This window comes from Pituophis catenifer, unplaced genomic scaffold (assembly GCF_029215685.1).
Source record: "Pituophis catenifer annectens isolate HBS135680 unplaced genomic scaffold, rPitCat1.0.hap2 SCAF_2, whole genome shotgun sequence".
In the NCBI taxonomy this organism is placed as follows: Eukaryota; Metazoa; Chordata; class Lepidosauria; order Squamata; family Colubridae; genus Pituophis; species Pituophis catenifer.
Window position 1 is genome coordinate 80,395,237 of NW_027256882.1, and position 19,635 is coordinate 80,414,871.

The window sequence follows — 19,635 nt, forward strand, 5'->3', positions numbered from 1 at the left end:
TTTCATAGTCTGCTATTAATAGGTTGAAGATCTAAGAAATACTATTTTCATGGCTATTGAGATTTTCTACATAAAAATATTTGATATGCTACAAAATATATTGATATGCTTCAGATGGTTTACTGCATTTTCCAGTTTATTCTGTTTTCTTTTGTACTTGATATTATTTTTTTGTTTGTTTGATAGTTTTACTACCTCTTAAGATTGTTAATAGAAGTAAGGGTCAAGGTAGTTGTCATTGTCACTTCCTCTGGAATCGTGTTCATGGCTTTCACCTTGTTCTTCGTGAAAATCTTCTGCTTCTTCATATTCTTCTTGAGTTAGAAATCTTCGGAACACAGCTGTTCTCAGCTGTGTTTGCTGGTCTTTGCTAATTTTTTGTTCTCCATAATAAATGCTTCGCACATGTGGAAAGCAGAAGAATGCATAGGTGCTGATTGGAACTGTAAGCTTGTTTTGGTCCACTCGTATGTATGTTAAATGTTTGAGGTTTAATGGATCAACAGTAGGACACATTAAAGTAACATTCATGACTGTAAAAAGACAAAAACAATGTTAATTAAAATAAATAGGTTCTTGCAAGATATTCCAAAGTACTCTTTTCCTGTTATGAGAGCAAAACCAATAACTAGAAATCTTCTATCATTGTTGACTTTACTTAAGCTGAAATTGATTTTTTCAGTCTCCACCACTCTGTTAATGTAGGTTCCTCAATCATTGATATGGGACAAAAAACCAGCATCAAATATGATCTTAACTGAGAGTTTGGGAAATTGTGGCCATCTTTTTTGCACAACAAATCCTATGTAAGGATTTGGCATGTATGTGTATCTTTTAAGCAAAAAGCTAGTTGCAACATTATAGCTCCTACTTGTTTTCTTCCTATATCTAATATGCTAACTTAAAATTCCATATGGTTGCTAGCTAATTTAGTACCATGTACTACATGAATTTTAGCATAAGAACCTTTGGAAAGCTAATTCACTAATACATATATTACAGTGTAATTAAATATACTTCAATTAAAAGTAAATGTTAAAAAAACTAGATTTATAAAAGCAATTAAACTAACCTTCTAGTTCATTATCTTCTAAGTATAAATGTTGTAGGGTTCTTGGAATATAGAAAACGTGTTTCAATTTGTTATGCCCAAGATTAAGTTCCAGAAGATTAGAGAACATAAAAGCATTATAAGGAATTTCTTCAAGATTATTGTGTGACATTCTTAAAGCAGTAAGATTTGGAAACTTGTGGAAGTAATTATCTGGAATGGAAGAAACTGAATTATTTTCAAGCGAAAGATACATCAGTGAAGGTGGTAGATCTAGAAGCATAGACTGTAGCTTGTTGTTACAAAGGTTAATCTGCATTAGGTTTCTCATACTTGAAAAGTCTATTCCTTTGAGCTGGGAATCCTCAAGATAATTATTACAGAGGTCAAGCATTGTTAAATGTGTTAACCCTTCTAAGGCTTTATTGTGTGACTTGGAAATTTGATTGAAACCCAGGATCAACCTTTCTAAGCTTCCGGGTAATGGGAATGGAATTTCTTCTAACTGATTATATTGTAAATGAAGTTGTATGAGGTTTACAAGTTTGATGAATACACCATTGTCAATCTTATGAGACTTGATCTTGTTGTGGCTGAGATTAATTTCTTTCAAAGCTGTAGCATTAACAAAGGATTCCAGAGGCACAGCTTCAATCTCATTATACTGCAGATAAAGTTGCTGGATGTGAGCAGGAATCTTTGGTATTGTCAGAAGCTTACGATGATCACAGTACATGGTTGTTGGGAAAGTAGGTGAACAGAAGCATTCTTTGGCACACTCAGCACTTATGGTAGAGTATGGAACGTTATATTCTACATGAGGAATTTGATGGAAAATAGATGGATATTCACTATCCACTTCATGTTCGTATTCATCCTCAAAATCATCACTCTCATATTGACCAAATACTGACATTTCAAAGAGAAGAAAAATAGTTAACACTTGACTTAGTTTTGCCACATTCATCTTCTTTCTGCAGAAAGAAGAAAACAAGATTAAATGTGTTAACATTAAAAAGTTGATAACAAAGGAAATACTGGTATTATATAGTTAACAGAACAATGTTTTCTTTGTTTTGTCTAGGAGCTAACACTTCTACATATTTAAGATTTAAAATGATTCTAAGCTTGGAATTAAAATTCTCTTTCTGTTTGCACTTAGCTTGAATGAGTACAACCTTCAGTAGACTTAGCTAAGCAAAGTAGCATTAAAAAGATTTGTTAGTGCTTAGTGGCATGTAAAAGATAAAGCATACATATTTAACTTATTTTAGGACTCTATATACATTTTCTCATTGTCTATTTTGATCTCTTCCTTCAGCTGAAATTATCCAATATGAATATTCAACCTAATAGCATAAATTATTATATTTCACATTATAAACATTGATGTTAGCTTACTAAGACATTGATTAGTATGATTCCATTTGTATTTCCCTGCCATGAAAAATGGCTGTAGTTTTAAAGTATAATATGGCAATCCTCTGGCTTCAAAGACAAATGAATTTTTAACTGTAATGTTATGTATAGATGTTTTTATTTTGGCTGTTCACCGCCCTGAGTCCGAAAGGAGAAGGGCGGTATAGAAATTTGAATAGTAAATAAATAAATAAATAAATAAATAAATAAATAAATAAATAAATAAATAAATAAATAAATAAATACTGTTGTGCAGTTCAACTCTGGACCTGGTGGTGGCTCTGTAGCCCAGTCTGAAAGCACAGAGTCTCTAGCATGTCATGTCAGCCCTCCCAGGTAAGCCAGACAGGAAATATGACTACAAGAACTACTTTTTAAAAATAAGGCTACATTAACAGAACCTTGCAGATCTAACATTAGAAACTTCCTGCTGTCACTTTTAACCATTTGATCAATTGTGGTAGGTCCTTCCTAACTGCAGTCTAATTTGCTTTCTTTATCTTTTATAGAGAGCCACAATTAGGGCATCACAGACAGTGTCCTCTGTGGATCAAATGATATCCAAGATGTCTTAGAATGTCTATAAAGCATTTGGGTCTAGGCCTTTGTAGATCTCAGCAGGAATGGAATGATATCCTGCACTGTTGCTTTACTTAAATTCATCTGCAAGATCACAATCTTGAATTCATTGGTAAAGGGAGGCATGTCTAGGGCATCCAAGACTGGTAGTTGAGGAATTTTCTGTAAGGCATCAGCATCAACTGTGGAAGCCATATTGAGTAAGTAAGAAACGTTTATTGTTCTAACAATAGTAAAGATTTATAAAAGCACTTCTTGTCAGGCTATCATATATAATAATCTGGAAAAAAATCTGGATGAAGGGAGTAAAGATTTTCAGTATTTTGTATCTCAGTAGATATTTAGTAGATATCTGGATTTTTGCAAATCTAATTTTCTGTGTTTACCTGATATATGGAAAATCCTAAGTAAATTAGGCAGTTGATTGGATGTACTTTTCTTCTAAAATATGGTTTAAAAGATCTTATGTACGATATTATTCTGTGCACTAATTTTTATATCCAATTAAATTATAAAATGAAAAAATACTGAACATTGTAGAAAAACACATAGTCCAAACTTTACTTCGTGATAACAAATGGTAAGAAAAGACAATAGATACGTGGTTGTCAGAGAAGAAATTCTGTACCTTGTTGGCATTCTAAATTAAATTGATCCAGCCTTTCTCTAGCCAAGTTTATAAAAGATATAAAGATAATACAAATTATTTGTCCTCTTAGATAATAGATATGATATATAACTAAGAGAAATATATAGACTTTTATATGTTTCTACTTGTGATTCAGAGTCTATCTATTGTTCAGTTTGTAGGATATAACGTAAGCCTTTTTATTTAGGAGAAAGTTTTATCTGGTCAATGAAAATAAAGCCTAAAGGAAATTCGAAGGCTCAAACCTAGAGTCCAGCAAAGAAATTGAAAGTAAATAGGTGACAGAAAACTAGTGTCTGTGAGCACCAGGGTGGATTTGATTTAAATCATGATTTAAATCAATAGTAAAAAGGCTTGATTTAAATCAACTCGATTTAAATCATAATTTAACTGTCATCTCTGCTACTCCTTTGACCCATTGTTGACTCACTGATAGTCCCAGTGTTGCAGCATATACAGCCTCATGCTACATAACTAAGCTCCATTTCATGCTGAATAAACTAAATTATTTATGTATCTTAAATAGAAAACTATCTTACTATAGATTTTTACCCCAAAAGTTTTTTATTAAAATAAATTCGATAAAAATCAAAAAAATCCAATTTAAATCAAAAAAATCCAATTTAAATCAAAAAAATCTGATTTTTTTTTATTTTTTTAAAAAAATCATTGATTTTTATCCACCCTGGTGAGCACTTAAATAAGAATTGATTAATTAACAGGAGCCAGCATGGATATATGCTGAAGAAGTCATGTCAAACTAACCTGATCTCATGATAGTTACAAGCTTGGTTAATTGCCCTTTGAAGGAGATGGGAAGTTCGAAAATGTGAAACAAATAATTGGGGAAGGGCAGTCAGTGTCTTGACTTCAGCAAGGCTTTTAGGCAAGTCTCTCATAGCATCCTTATTATCAAAACATGGATTTAAAAACATAGGTGGATCCATAATTTGCTCAAGGGTCTTAAACATTTATAAATGTGTCAAATCTGTCTTGAGAGACATTTCAAGTAGAAATGAGCTCTGTCCGGGCATATATATATATATATATATATATATATATATATATATATATATATATATATATATATGTTTTTGGAGATTTCCACGGATACAGGTATGCAAGTCTTGGCATATTCGGGTCTTTTCCCGTGTAAGATTGAGAGTATCTTGGCAACGTTTCGACGAGGTCACACTCGTCATCTTCAGGCTGGTGTCTTCAGCTTTGTGCTAGTGCGAGCAAAGTGTGATCGGAGATGCCATCTCTCTATAAATATTGGTGGGGAGGTGTGGAGTGCTGGCTTTGTTGTTGTGTTGTTACATCTTGATTAGTTGATGGAATTGATGTTTGCAGATTAGCCGGCTGTTTCATAACATCCCATTACCCAAGTCGTTGAAACACAAAAGACTAATGGGCACACAGCTAGGACCATGCCCACACAGGATGTTACGAAACAGCCGACTAATCTGCAAACATCAACTCCATCAACTAATTAAGATGTAACAACACAGCCAACCAACCCGCTTACAACAATTACAATTACAATTATATATGGATGAGGAGGTCAAGGAAATGCTTACCAAATTTGCAGACAATACAAAACTAGGATATGTGGGTAATACCTGAGAGGAGATGAAAAGATTCAAAAAGACTTGACAGGCAGTTGAAACAAAGAATGAAATTTAACAAGGAGAGATGTAAAATTATAAATCTAGGTAAAAAGAAGAAACATTTGTAAAAGCAGAGAAATCTGGCTCAAGAAAAGCACATATGAGAAGGCCTTGAGTGTACTAGTAGAACACAAGCTCAACATGTTCCAGCTACAAAGAAGGCCATCAGGTGGACTTCAGAATCCAGGTATCAGAAAATAATTTATCCTGCTCTACTCTGTTTTGATCAAGCCTCACTTGCGTTCGATTCTGCACATCCAGAAACCCGGTGGGGTTCTACCGGTTCGCCCCGGTTCAGGCAAACCGGTAGCGGGAGGCTCCGCCCACCCACCTGGACATCATCACGGACACTCTGCACATGCGCAGAAGCCCCGTGAGCAAAGCAAGCACATGCCTGCGCACGCTCACAGTTCCGAACCAGTAGTGAAGGTAAGTGAAACCCACTACTGTGCCCATCCCAGTTTTAAAAAGACATCAATAAACTGGAACAAGTCCAGAGCAGTGCTACCAAGACAATGAAAACACAGGAACCAAGTCTTACAAGGAAGGTTAAAAGATCTAGGTATGATTAACTTGCAGGAAAGAAGGTTGAGAGGGGACATGGAAACTGTCTTCAAGTATGTGAAGGGCTGTCACACTGGAGAGAATTTGGATTTATTCCCATTTGCCTTTCACACTAGAACTAATGAGATGAAACTCCAAGAATGTACATATATAAGATAGTAGAAAGAAATTATTGACAATAAGAACTCTCAAATCAGTCAAATGTGTTACATCATGAAATGGTTTCTTCCCTTTCATTAGGGATTTTCAAATACAGGCTAGATACGAATGAAGGCAAATATATGTGTCCCTGGATAAAGTTGCAGGATCCAATCTGGGTCGGTCACAGGGACCAGAGATGTATTCTTTCAAGCTTTTGGACTCGAGCTGGAGCCCATTCTCAGGGAACTTCTCTGTAGCAGAGTGAGTGCTTTGGACTATTCTGTGTGTGATATTTATATTGTACCTGGTTGTGTGTGGCTTTTTAATTATTGATTGGGGTGTTTATAGCTGGCTATTTAGTTGTTAGCTGTTGTTTTAGTAATGTATGTTTTGTAAAAAAAAAAAATTAGTTATTTAAGCATAAGAATGAGGACTTAAACAATTAATTGGAAAGCCTAGATATAGTTCCTTAGACTCAGAAGTAAGAGAAATTATATTTTCTTTAACTGTCTTTCCATTTAAAATAAGTTATTATTATCCTATAAAATAAATTGAAAGGAACTATTGTACTGCGGCATAACTGCCACAGTAAAAATATTATTACTTGTTGGTCTCAAAAACTGAGTAAAAAATTAGTTAATTGATTCCAGGAAATTTGGGAAGAGAGAATGCACAATGATGGCCAAAACAGCAACCATAGTTAAAGGACCCAAATATTATACAACAGTTGTGTTCAGTAAATGTCAAGTCAAGATCAATATTTATAAATTGAAATTTTACATATAAGAGATTGAGCAATTAACTTCACTATCAAATAGCACAAATTCTTGCTTATATATAAATTTGTTGCCTGACAATGTTAGTATTAGATGATAAATTAATACAAGAAACATGGAAAAATAATCTAAACAGGTAATTTATGCCTAATTCAGATTAGTAAATAGATTTATTTTGTATTCAAGCAAATGCCCAAATTATATAAAAAAATAAGATCAAAAGTTTCTAAGCAGAATATAAATTAGGAATTGGTTGAGATCACTTATAAGCATTCACTTCTATTAAATAAATTCTGTTCCATGAAATTGTTGGCAAATGAAGTATACACTTTCATATGTGTAAATCAGAACAGTCTCTAAACCTTCTGTTATAAAAGTTTATAATACGTATTTCAAGTCTCCTAAGAGATAGGAAATATTTTCCCGGCACTGTTTTCCTTTTCTTCCTACCTATCTTTTTTGTCTGTTGAATTCATTTTAATCACATAATTAAGAAAATTAAATGTTTACTTTGTATCATAGCTTATCTAAAGCAAGAGGACAAGCATACTTTTTTCATCCTCATTTGCTGCTAAAAATTCTATTCAAGCACACGCTTCTGGTGTCCCAATCCGTTTCCTCATGCCTCATGTTTTCATTATCTAGATGTGCTCTTGCTATCAGCTTTGACTATGTCTAAAAGAATTTTTCATTCTGGTTTGCTATCTGCTGCTTTTGAACTGAACTGATTTTCAAAAAATGAAATGCTTTATCAAAAGAACCCGAAAAGTACAACATTGGTTGAAGAATATGAACTATTAGATCTGAATATAAACAACTAAATGAAGCCCTTGACTCTTAAATAATAGGCTAATAGCTTTCAATAGATAGTTATCTTTATAGCTCAAGCAGAATCTTGTATTAGATGAGTGAATCAACACATGCAGCTCTGTTTTTGTATACTTCACCTTCTGAAATATATTCCTGTTCTCTCCAAAGTCTGTTCTGGAAGCAGCTGAGCAATAGGCAGGCTTCTTGGAATAATGGTTTAAGAGAACTGGAAAAATAGCAGCATCATAGTGCTACAATAGAGAAGCTAAGCAGCAGATTCAGATCTACATTAGTGCTGGCACAGGAGAAGATAAGATTCCATTAAAGCTAACTCTTAGGAAATTTTCAGTATTGTTTTCTTCTACTGTTGCCCAATAATCTGTTTTCTACCAAACCTGTGCAAAATAATCTTAAGTCTTTTATCATGAGAAGTTTCCATATGTTCTTAATTCATGCATAAATTAGACAAATTTATATTTATTATGAGGTACGTCCTTTTAAAAGTTATATGTTATTAAAAGTAACATTATATAACAATAGTAGATAAGTTGGATTTGAAATGTAGTAATTGAAGGCACATTACCACAGAATTAATAGAAGTTTTAAAAACAAATAATTTCCTACCTGAAGATAATTTGCTAGTTTTCTGCCAAAGAATATACCAGGGATTCTAGATGGTAATGCCCTCAAGGTATAAGTGTTATCTTGTAGATATAAGCATTTCTTGAAGTATAATTTGCTGCAAAAGATTCTGGAGAATGAAGTATTCCTTGTTGAACAGAAGAGATTATACAAGTAAGGGTGTAATTTTACCGTGGTGAAATTATGTGGCTTAACTCTCTTTCTCTAATTTTTGGTTTGAGGTGTGGTAGGAATTTCCTTCACTTGAGGGGATGGCTGAAGATTATTTTTAGCATTGACCATCAAACTATGCTTGTTTCCTTCTTAGTGCCGGTTCTTATGTTCATTTGTTACTCAATGAAAATCCAAGGAAAATACATTAGTATTCAGTCTTTTGCAAGGGCATTTAATGTTAGTATTTTAAAACGGGTAAATATTTAACATTCTATTTATTTATTTATTTATTAAATTTTTATACTGCCCTTCTCCCAAAGGACTCAGGGTGGTGTACAGCCATATTAAAACATGTACCCACAAAATTTAAAAAACTGTTTAAAATATATTAAAAATTTGGCCCTTATATTAAAAACTACAAACACCCAATTAAAATTCTGATTGTTGAGTTTTATAGCTTTTATAAACAAGCATGATTTTTTTTTTCTATTTCATATCAGTTGTAACATAATTGAGTCCTGAGTGTATGAACTTACTTTGTGAAAACATAATTGAATGTATTGACAGTGTAATTCTGTGTATACTTTTCAGACACTAAGTAAAACTTATTTCAGGGATAGCTCTATGAAGAATGCATTGCAGTAATGCAACTAAGTACCTAAAGCCACAGTAATTGTGAATACAGCCTTCTGTTCAAGGAGGTGGCATAACCTATATAATTTTATTGAAATTATCATAATAGAAAATACAAATGAAAATAAATATAATAGGGAAATGGAAGAAAAAAGGGGAGAAAGAGAAGTGTGGAGTCAGGTGGAAAAGAAAAAAGCATCTTTTCTTTAATTAAAACAGTTAATTTGGCCATCTTAGTTTTTCTATGCATTCTTCCATTATGGGGTTTTTATATCTTACCATTTTTGCGCATAAATGTTTTTTGCTGCAATAAGCATATACAGTAACAAAATTCTAGACTTTTTTTCAAATTCCTTGTCCATTAGGGTGTGGCATAACTGACATACCAGTACCCATATGATACAAAGACTTTTGAATAGTAATATCAAGATGAAAGCAGAACTCTTTTTATTGGGACTAATGGATAATCAGTTAAAAAGACTTAAGAAGACTGATTTTATATATGTTAATTGCAGCAAGATTATTATTTGCACAAAGGTGGAGAAATACTGACATATCCACAATGGAAGAATGGATTGTGAAGATGGTAGAACTAGCTGGTCAGGGAACAAAGTAATAAGTATTTTTATAAGATCATCTATGAACTGAAAATGGGGGAAAAAGTGAAATTGAGATTTCTGAATTTGATGATTGAAAAAAGTGGAATAAGGGGCTGAAGAGATTATTGTTGTATTAAGGAAGGAGGAGGGGTAATGAGTATTTTTGCAGCCACTGTTTTAAGTACGACGGAAATGGCTTCATTAGGAGGGAACTTATTACTTCTTTATACTGTATAATAGAATTAGCATAACGTCTGCTGAAAGCAATGTTTTTGTATTTGCCAAATATACCCAGAATTTTTTACACCAACTGTGGTGTAAACAAAGCTAAGGCTCATGCATCAACACATACCTCACTGAGCACTCTGTCGAGTGAGAGAAACTTGCTGAAATATACCAAAACATATACAAAAACTCCCCAATAACTACCCTTCTGGCTTGTACTCTGTATTAATTACAGTTCATGTTGGAAACTTTTTGTATTCCACAGCAGAATCTTGGCGGTTTTAACTTTGAGTGGACAGTCTGATACAGCTAGAATTCATTAATCGGCTAGCCACCTGGGAAAGGGCCTCTGGATAACACTGAGCAGATGGAATGGTGTTGTTGAAAAGGAACAAAATCTACATACTGCACTATCTTCACATGGGGCCTATGAAGGCTATATTCCAAAAATTGGGAGAAGAGGTTCATGGGAAAAGTTGAAAGCAAAAGTTATTAACTTTAAATTCAAATTTAGTTATATATTCTCCCATGTATTTTAAAAAATTCCCTTTATGTCTCATTACATTATAATTTACCAGCAATTTTCAAAGCAGCTTTGGGGTCCACACATAAAGTTTTGAGGGGCTTCAAATTGTTCTGGATATTAGATTACAAAACTTCATGTAGGTAGAATTTTGTACACCTACCTGAATTGGTCTGTGTCCAATTGACTTTGCGCCCTTTAATTGCTAGAATGTATTGCCTGTTTGATGCCACTGAAAATAAACCAGGAAATTAAAGACTATTAACCACTAAGGCGTTTAATTAGAAACGGGCCCTATGGTTATATTTTAAACTTATCTCAAGTCATATATCCCCTCCTGCAAATGAAGAAGATCCACTAAAATGATCAGTTCTCAGTGATTTATGGCATCCAGTAGATTCTTAAATGTTTCAAGGAAATTACTAGTAGCCAATGCTAGTCATCCTGCTGTACCTGTTTTAAGTCATGGAATGGAGAAACACAGTCATTAATAGAAACTTGCTGCTTGTACTTGAAGAATTCTTTCTGAGTTTGTTTCTACCTCCCTTAATACTGGAGCCATTTCCAATTAGATCTTTTAGGTCCATGTTGAAGACAAATATGTCCATCCAGTCCTTCCTCCTATGAATTTCATGGATACCGTAATTTTTCCTCCTTTCAACTCACTTTTGTACTGTCTATATTTTCTGCCAATTATTTAATTAATTGTAATCTTTTATGATACTATGACACATTTTGTTTTAATTTTAATTCAGTTGAATGCATTGTATATAAACATAGTATAACAATAAATAAATATTGTTTGGTCATGGCTGACTTACTAGACAGTAAGCCAACCATGGCCAAACAATATATGTTTTGACATATAATGAATGAATGTTTTGACATATAAAGGCCTTCGTGGCTTATGGTGCAAAGTCCCTATATATTCTACACAGACCATGATGAAATTCCCATCAGATGTCTTTTTCCAAGGTCAGGCCAAGATAGTCCTTCCATTTATGAAATGTCTTACCCAGATTCTCCTTTCATACCTTTTCCAATCTTGACCATCCCTATTTATGTATTCAGATCCTTTAATAAACTGTGTGTCTTTTCTGTATGTTTTTAAGTAATTTAACAGCTTTTAGTGCAGTTTAATTTGGTGTATTATAAATTTAATAAACGCCACATTTTAAAATTTTGCAATGTCTTACTTAGCTTCAGCTCCATGTAACTAATTATTTAATAATTAGTTGATTCTTTTAATGTTGATTCTGTGTGGAATAATTGAGTATATATTCTGTGTACAATGACGAGTAAGTGTTGGAAACAATTGGAATGCATCAAAGACAGCAACCAAAGGAGAGGAGCTACTCTGTTTATGCCTCCAGTTACCTTCTTTTTTTCATAATTCAATCAGTTTACTATCGCTACCATAATTATTTCTATAAATGATTTTTCTTCCTAGTAGTTTATCCAGAATAGTGATCTTACTCCTTTTACAAAGTAATTGGTTGATTTTCATGAGAAACATACCTGTTCAAAGATACGGTTTGCTTCTAAGCATACTAGCAAATTTTTTAGGAAGAGAAGGAACAGGCAGATTATGTGTAAGGGTATGCATAAAAAACATGTATTTGTTTCAAGGATGGAACAAAACAACCCCACTTTAAATACATAGATAAAATATTTCAAGTTACCTACGTTTGAAATAAAACTTGAAATATTTGAAATGTTCAGGTCATAGGAAACTGCTACTGCTTGCTTATTTTTAACCCCAGAAGTGTGAAAGTAGATAGGACAATACTCTACCTTGATTAATATATATGAGCTGATTTCCCCAAAATCAGCCAGTATGGTTTTTAGTATATTTATTAAATTATTAAAACATAATTTCAAAATATTGTTTCTTGTTAAGAAACAACAGAAAACCATTTCACCAAATTAAAAATTATGGTTGATCACACAGTCAGTCAGATATTTAAATTGGCTTTGACATTTTTATCTACCAATTAAGTCCTTCTTAAGAGTCTGGGATAGGCAGATGTTGCTTGCTACCGGTTCTCCGAACCACCCGCTGCCATCGGTACCGGTTCTCCGAACCACCCGCTGCCATCGCTACCGGATTGGATGATCCGGTTCGAACCGGGAGCATTTCACCCCTGATCCACACCTACTAGAGTACTTCTTGAATACCATCCTGCAGCAATAGTGTTAACACCATCAACAATAACATCTGTCTACCCCAGGTTCTTGGGAAGGGCTCAACAGATGGATAAAAAAGCCAGTCTAAATAATGATGATGATGATGATGATGACGACGACGACTGTGGCAAAAGATAATAGAATAACTTGACAAAAAAGCAAAGATAGTACCAATAATAATAGGTGCCTTGGTACAATTCCAAAATATCTTCATGAGTCACTAAAACCATTGGCACTGACAAATTCACCATCAGTCTAATTGCAAAAGGCATCTTTACTTGGAAAAGCTTACAACCTGTGACAATTATATTAATATTATTAAAAATCCCTGCCCCCCCATGCCCAGCTGAGCTGTGTGATCAACAGAGTTTTTTTTAACTTTTAAAAGCATTTTTTCTACAACTCTTTGGCCAAAAGAATGCTTTTAAAAGTAAAAAAAAAAAAAAGCCTCTGATGACAATTTTTTCTAAAACCTCTTCGACCGAAGAGGTTGTAGGAAAAAAAATGCCTTTAAAAGCCTCTGACGATCCCAGCTGAGTTGCCTGATCGTCAGAGGCTTTTAAAAGCATTTTTTCAACCTCTTAAGGTTGTAGATAAAATGTTTTTAAAAGTAAAAAAAAAAAAAGTTGGCCATACTCACCCAGTCACAGTACCCCCACCACCAAGCCACGCCCACAGAACTGCTGGTAACAAATTTTACATTTCACAACTGGTGTGGATCCTAGCAATGTGGGTTTTTTGTAATTGATAGATGGAAATTTTGTCAATGCACAGATTTTCTAAATGCTGTCCAACATTTTTTTTTGATATGGTACTCCATGTGCTAGTAATTTTGGGGATCACCATAACTGTTTATGCCATAATCTTTCAACTTCAGTTTTCAGATCTTGATACTTCTTTCCAATTTTCCATCTTCTATTCTACTATCTCCTGATATTGCCACATCAATTATCCATCTTTTTTTTCAATCACAATTACATTTGGTGTGTTATAAGCTTTTTCAGTTTGCATTTGAAAATCCCACAATATTTTTTTTTCCATTTTAAAACAAACTTTATTCAATTAAAAAGATAAAAATTATACAAAAAGTTCTTAACTCTAAAAATACATTCAAAACTACTTATAAACAAAACTAACAAACAGGATTACCTGTCTATAATATATAAGTATGCAAATATATACATTAACCTTTGCTTCTTTTATCTTAATGACGGTGTATATTTGTTACCTTTGCTTTCTTACTATATTTGACATTTCCTTTCTTCCATTGATTAATCCACTCGTACCATCTGTCCCATACTTTGAAATACTGTGAGTCTTCCTTATCATTTAATTTTAAAGTTAATCTATCCATTTCTGCGCATATGAATATCTTTTGGATTATTTGCTGCTCTGTTGGCAATTGTTCTGTTTTCCAGGATTGAGCTAGGGTTAATCTAGCTGCCGTGATTATATGTAACGTAATGTACTTTATTTCCTTTCTACTACTTTTTTAAAGTATACCTAACAGAAAAATTTCAGGTTTTAAATCAATATTTTCTTCCGTTATTTCTATTATCCGTTATTTCTATTTGATACTATTCCGTTATTTCTATTTGATACCATCGACCATGGTATCATGCTGCACCGGTTGGAAGAGTTGGGGGTGGGAGGCACTGTGTTGCGGTGGTTCTCCTCCTTTCTCTCTGACCGGTCGCAGTCTGTGTTGACAGGGGGACAGAGGTCGACCCCGAGGCCCCTCATATGTGGGGTGCCGCAAGGGTCGGTCCTCTCGCCTCTCCTGTTCAACATTTATGTGAAGCCGCTGGGCGAGATCATCCGTGGTTTCGGGGTGGAGTACCATCAGTACGCTGACGACACCCAGCTGTACATCTCCACCCCGGATCACCCCAACGATGCCCTTGAAGTGATGTCCCGGTGCCTGGAGGCCGTACGGATCTGGATGGGGAGGAACAGGCTCAGGCTCAACCCATCCAAGACTGAGTGGCTGTGGTTTCCGACGTCCCGATATAGTCAGTTGACGCCATCACTGACTATTGGGGGCGAATCATTGGCCCCCACGGAGAGGGCTCGCAACTCCTGGATTCACGGCTGTCTTTAGAAGAGCACTTGACGGCCGTGACCGGGAGGATTTTTCATCAGGTTCGCCTGATTCGCCAGTTGCGTCCCTTTCTGGATCGGGACTCTTTACGCACAGTCACTCATGCCCTTGTCACCTCCCGCCTGGACTATTGCAATGCTCTCTACATGGGGCTCCCCTTGAGGAGCACCCGGAGGCTCCAACTGGCGCAGAGTGCGGCCGCGCGGGTGGTAATGGGAGCGACTTGGCGTTCCCATGTAACACCTCTCCTGCGCGAGCTGCACTGGCTCCCGGTGGTCTTCCGGGTGCGCTTCAAGGTTTTGGTTACCACCTTTAAAGCGCTCCATGGCTTAGGACCCGGGTACTTGCGGGACCGCCTACTACCACCAATAGCCTCCCACCGGCCGGTACGCTCCCATAGAGAGGGGCTCCTCCGGGTGCCGTCAGCCAAACAATGCCGACTGGCGGCCCCCAGGGGGAGAGCCTTCTCTGTGGGGGCACCTACTATCTGGAACGAGCTCCCCCCAGAGATACGGAGGATCCCAGATCTGCGCACCTTCCGCCGCGCCTTAAAGACCTTACTATTTCACCAGGCCGGCCTGGCCTAATTTTCCCCCTCTTTTATAAAAGATTTTTAAAATTTTAAATATCTTTTAGTATTTATATATTCAATTTTAAATTGGTTTTAAAAGTTTGGGGTTTTAAATTTGTCGGGGCCAAAATTATTTAATTTGATTTTATTCTATTTTTTAAATTTTGTATTGTATGTGTTTTTATTGTCTGGCTGTGCACCGCCCTGAGTCCTTCGGGAGTAGGGCGGTATAGAAATCTAATAAATAATAATAATAATAATAATAATAATAATAATAATATCCAGGTTCTAATTTTTATCCAAAATTTCTTAATTTTTGGGCAAAGCCACCAAAGATGATAAAAGGTTTCCTGTGTTTGTTTACATTTCCAGCATTTCGGGTTGAAATTTACATACATCTTTGCCAATCTTGCAGGAGCTAGATACCATCTGTACCACATCTTATAATGGTTCTCTTTATATGTTGTTGCTTTTGTTACTCTATAGTTATTTTCCCATATCATTTCCCACTCTTCCAATTGTATGTTTCTTCCAATATTCCTAGCCCAAGCTATCATTTGATCTTTAACTATGTTTTCTGCCAAATCAAATTCTAATAGGTATTTGTAAAACTTTGAGATTAATTTTCCCTCTTTGGTTTCTAATAATTTATCTAACTGGCTAGGCTTTATTTCAACTCCTCTTCTTCATTGTCTTTTTTGTATATAGTTTGTATTAATAGATAAGGCCACCAGTCCATTTCTATACCCTGGTCTCTGAGCTCCTGCTGTGTTTTTAGTCTTCCATGTACATCCAAAACGTCTTTATATCATATTATTTTTTGGGTGGCTGATATATTAGGATGTATTGCTTTCTCTAATGTAGATATCCAACCTGGGACTTTGATGTAATGTTTATTTTTAATTTCCAACCAAGTGCCAATTAATGAGTTTCTTATTATATGATTTTTGAAATGTTTGTATGTTTTATTTCCAATATTCCACAGATAAGCATGCCACCCTTTTAATAAATCGTGGCCTTCCAATTTCAATATTCTTTGATTATTCAAATTGACCCAATCCTTAATCCATATCAAGCTCGCTGCTTTATAATATTTTTCCTAGGCTGGTAGGCCAAAGCCTCCTCTAGTTCTATCATCCTGTAATATTTTTAAATTTATCCTTGGTTTTTTCCCATCCCATATAAATTTTGAAGTTATTTTATTCAGATTTGTGAAGAAATTTTTCTCTAATTTGACCGGAATAGTTTGGAATAAGTAGAGGAGCCTTGGGAGTATGTTCATCTTTATTGCCCCAATTCTTCCTAGCAGTGATAATTTAAGTTTCCCCCATCTCTCTAGGTCTTTTTTGATTTGTTGTACTAGCTCTCCATAATTATTATCTTTAATAGCTACATTTCTAGTTGTCAAGTTTATACCTAGGTATTTTATCTCCTTAACTGCTTACAGTCCTGATTGTTGTTCCAACTCTTCTATTTGTTTTATTGTTAAATTTTTAGTTAATATTTTAGTCTTGTGTTTATTAATTTTTAACCCTGCCACCCTGCCAAATTTCTCTATCTCCTTCGTTAATTTGAATTGTATTTCTAATGGGTCCTCTATGAAGAATACAAGATCATCAGCAAAAGCTTAGACCTTGTATTCTTCCTCTTTTACTTTAAGTCCTTTTATATTTTTATTTAGTCTAATTCTTTTAAGCAAATTCTCCAGAGTTAAAATGAAGAGCAAAGGTGAGAGTGGGCACCCTTGTCATACTCCTCTACTTATTTCAAAAAAATCTGTTAATTCCCCATTCACTAGTATTCTTGCCTTCTGTTTTGTGTATATTGTAGCTATTATATTTTCAAATTTCTCCCCAAATTTCATATTTTTCATCTGTTGTGTCATGAATCTCCAATTGACCCAATCAAATGCTTTTTGTGCATCCAGAAAAATCCAGAAGATCCCTTCTATGTTTTTTTGCATCGCTGGAGAGGCCATTAGTCCAATTGGTGTTGAAGTAGCCTTCTTTCCTGCTTTTACTGTGGTTACTGTTGTAGATGTCATTTCTTTCAGGATTTTGTATTGTTTTTCTAAAATTCTGTCTATTCTTTCCCAAATCAACATCAGTTTCTCAATCAATTCTATGTACTGTTAGGTACTAAAATTTTTAAGTAAGTTTAAAAATCCTCTATTTCTATTATTCCTATGATAAATATATACTCAAATATAAAATCTCAATCTATAACACCTTACTAATTTACTTTATATCACTATCACTATGATTGCAATTAATTTTGATTCAATTGATTATACTATGATACTATAAATACTATATATCCTATAAAAATATATTAATAATACAGACTTATACTAAATGTTATAATATTCTATCTTTAAAACAATTAATTAATTAATTAATTAATTATCTAGCAAGCTATGTAATAAGTAATAGTATAAAAACCAAAATATTAGATATATAGACAGTACTTTGTTAGTATATGTATATATAAATTAATACCGTTTAGGTTAAATTGATCTAATAAATAATTAAGAATAAAATATAACAATTAAACAATAAGACTTAATAGTTCAGAATATCGTTAATATTAATAATTAATATATTTAAGATATATGTAAAATATATGTGGAATATATATAGATTTTCCTTCTAGGAGTTAATCACTATGAAGTTCTTCTGTTATTTTCTCTAATCACACTTTTGCAGCTTTCCAGGGTCCACCAATATTAGTCCAAGGGAGATCTAATCTTCTTAAAGACAGGAAACAAAGCACACAGTCTTTCACTATTACTGTCCAAAATGGCAATCTCAACTTTCCGGCTTCTCTTTGTATCAGATCAGTTATTACCTATATTGTCTTTCTCCATCGGTGCAGCTTTATCTGACAAAAATCAGCGTCCTGCTTCCTCTTGTTACTTTCCTCCGCTTACACTCTCTTCCAAACGTCTCTTCACTGTATAAAGCTGATATGACAGGTTTCGCTGAGTCACTTCGCTCCCCTCGTTATTTGCCGCCTGCACCTTTCCGAGTCTCTCTGCCTTTTCGCTGCTCCTCTGGACTCTAAGGTTAATCCCCTCCTAGCAGTAATCCTAAATGGAATTATTTCAACTTGTTGTTTTCCTGCTCACCAATCTTCACCCTGTACTTACTCTTTCGCTTCCTGCTTTTGTACTTAAGACGTTGAGTCTCTGGTTCGGCCAATCGGCCTTCTTCCTGTGTCCGGAATAAGGGCTCTTCTCAGAGCAGCGGAAGACAGCACCTCTCCACACCACTTCCTCCGAAGTATCCCTCTTTTTTATCGGTCCACTCCAGGTCCGATTTTTCCCATAACGGGCCCTGAAACGCTGAAAAATCGGCACGGAATACGAAGCGCTCTTTCTCCGTGCCGCCTCGACCCACTTCTCAGCCGGAAGTCAAAATCCCACAATATTTTAATCTGATACAGTAGTTTTTGATGATTCCACCCACAAATATCTGACTTTCAGATGCAAGCCATAGAAAAGTAATTGCTGTTCTTTCCTAATTATTTTGTTTACACATAGCTGCTGCAGATATAAGCAAACATTTCAGACCCTGCATAGAATACACATATAAATTTCCACAAGTCAGCTTTCTATTAATTGCTTTTTTCTATTATTTGTTTACATTTATATAACATCACTTTAGCAATGATTGTGTATCTAATAAACTAATATGTATGAATGCAAACACTATTGAATGAGCTTTATGTAGAATAAAATAAAGCACAAATAAAAAAACACAAACATCATACAACTTATCCATCTAAGTGAAAGGTTTTAAGAGTAGCTTTTGAGGCAAATTGACAATTATGCCATTGCAAGCAGTCTCCTATCTGCCATTTGCTTAATTATTTCTTTGTTCTATTTCTATTCCAATCTAAACCAGAAGCAGTAGGAAAATGAGTTTTGCTGAACTTCTAGGCTGGAAAAGGTTTTGGGAGAAAAATCCAGTCACATGTTGCAAAACAAAGCCAGTTGCCCTGTCTCAGACAGTTAGAATTCTGAAAACAATGCCTTCTAAAGAGCCAGGTTTTCTTTCATGCCTAAAACACTCAAAATGGATGGTTTGAACTCAGAATATTTCAAAGACAAACCGTTTAGCATCTCCCTGAATATAAGCTGAATAGCCTAAGATATAAAAGGCAAGCAAACAGCCTCAAAAGGAGAGATAATGTGAGACTTGGCAATAATTCAGCTCTGAATGATTTGTTGTTTGTTGATGAATATTTCTGAGATAATTTAGCCATGGGAGGCAAACATAAGGAACCTTTGTGTGAATTCTTCAGTTAAGAGGGAAGATGAATGGGGTTAATATAAACTGGG

At 34.7% G+C, this 19,635-nt stretch overlaps 1 protein-coding gene across 1 annotated transcript; it reads right to left on the bottom strand.

The window, feature by feature from the left end:
- Positions 1-207: 207 nt before the first annotated feature.
- Positions 208-2,018, bottom strand: OMD (osteomodulin). The gene is made up of 2 exons (XM_070937011.1): positions 1,073-2,018; positions 208-533 (listed from the first exon to the last, which is right to left on the bottom strand). The coding sequence occupies exons 1-2, from the start codon at positions 2,016-2,018 to the stop codon at positions 208-210; spliced, it is 1,272 nt and encodes a 423-aa protein (XP_070793112.1).
- Between the last annotated feature and the right edge of the window lie 17,617 nt (positions 2,019-19,635).

Excerpts from the sequence above, each read along its gene's own strand:
- OMD (XM_070937011.1), bottom strand. The coding sequence starts at position 2,018 with ATGAATGTGGCAAAACTAAGTCAAGTGTTAACTATTTTTCTTCTCTTT. Across the intron at positions 534-1,072 it reads AGAAGATAATGAACTAGAAG|TCATGAATGTTACTTTAATG; the intron begins GTTAGTTTAATT and ends GTCTTTTTACAG.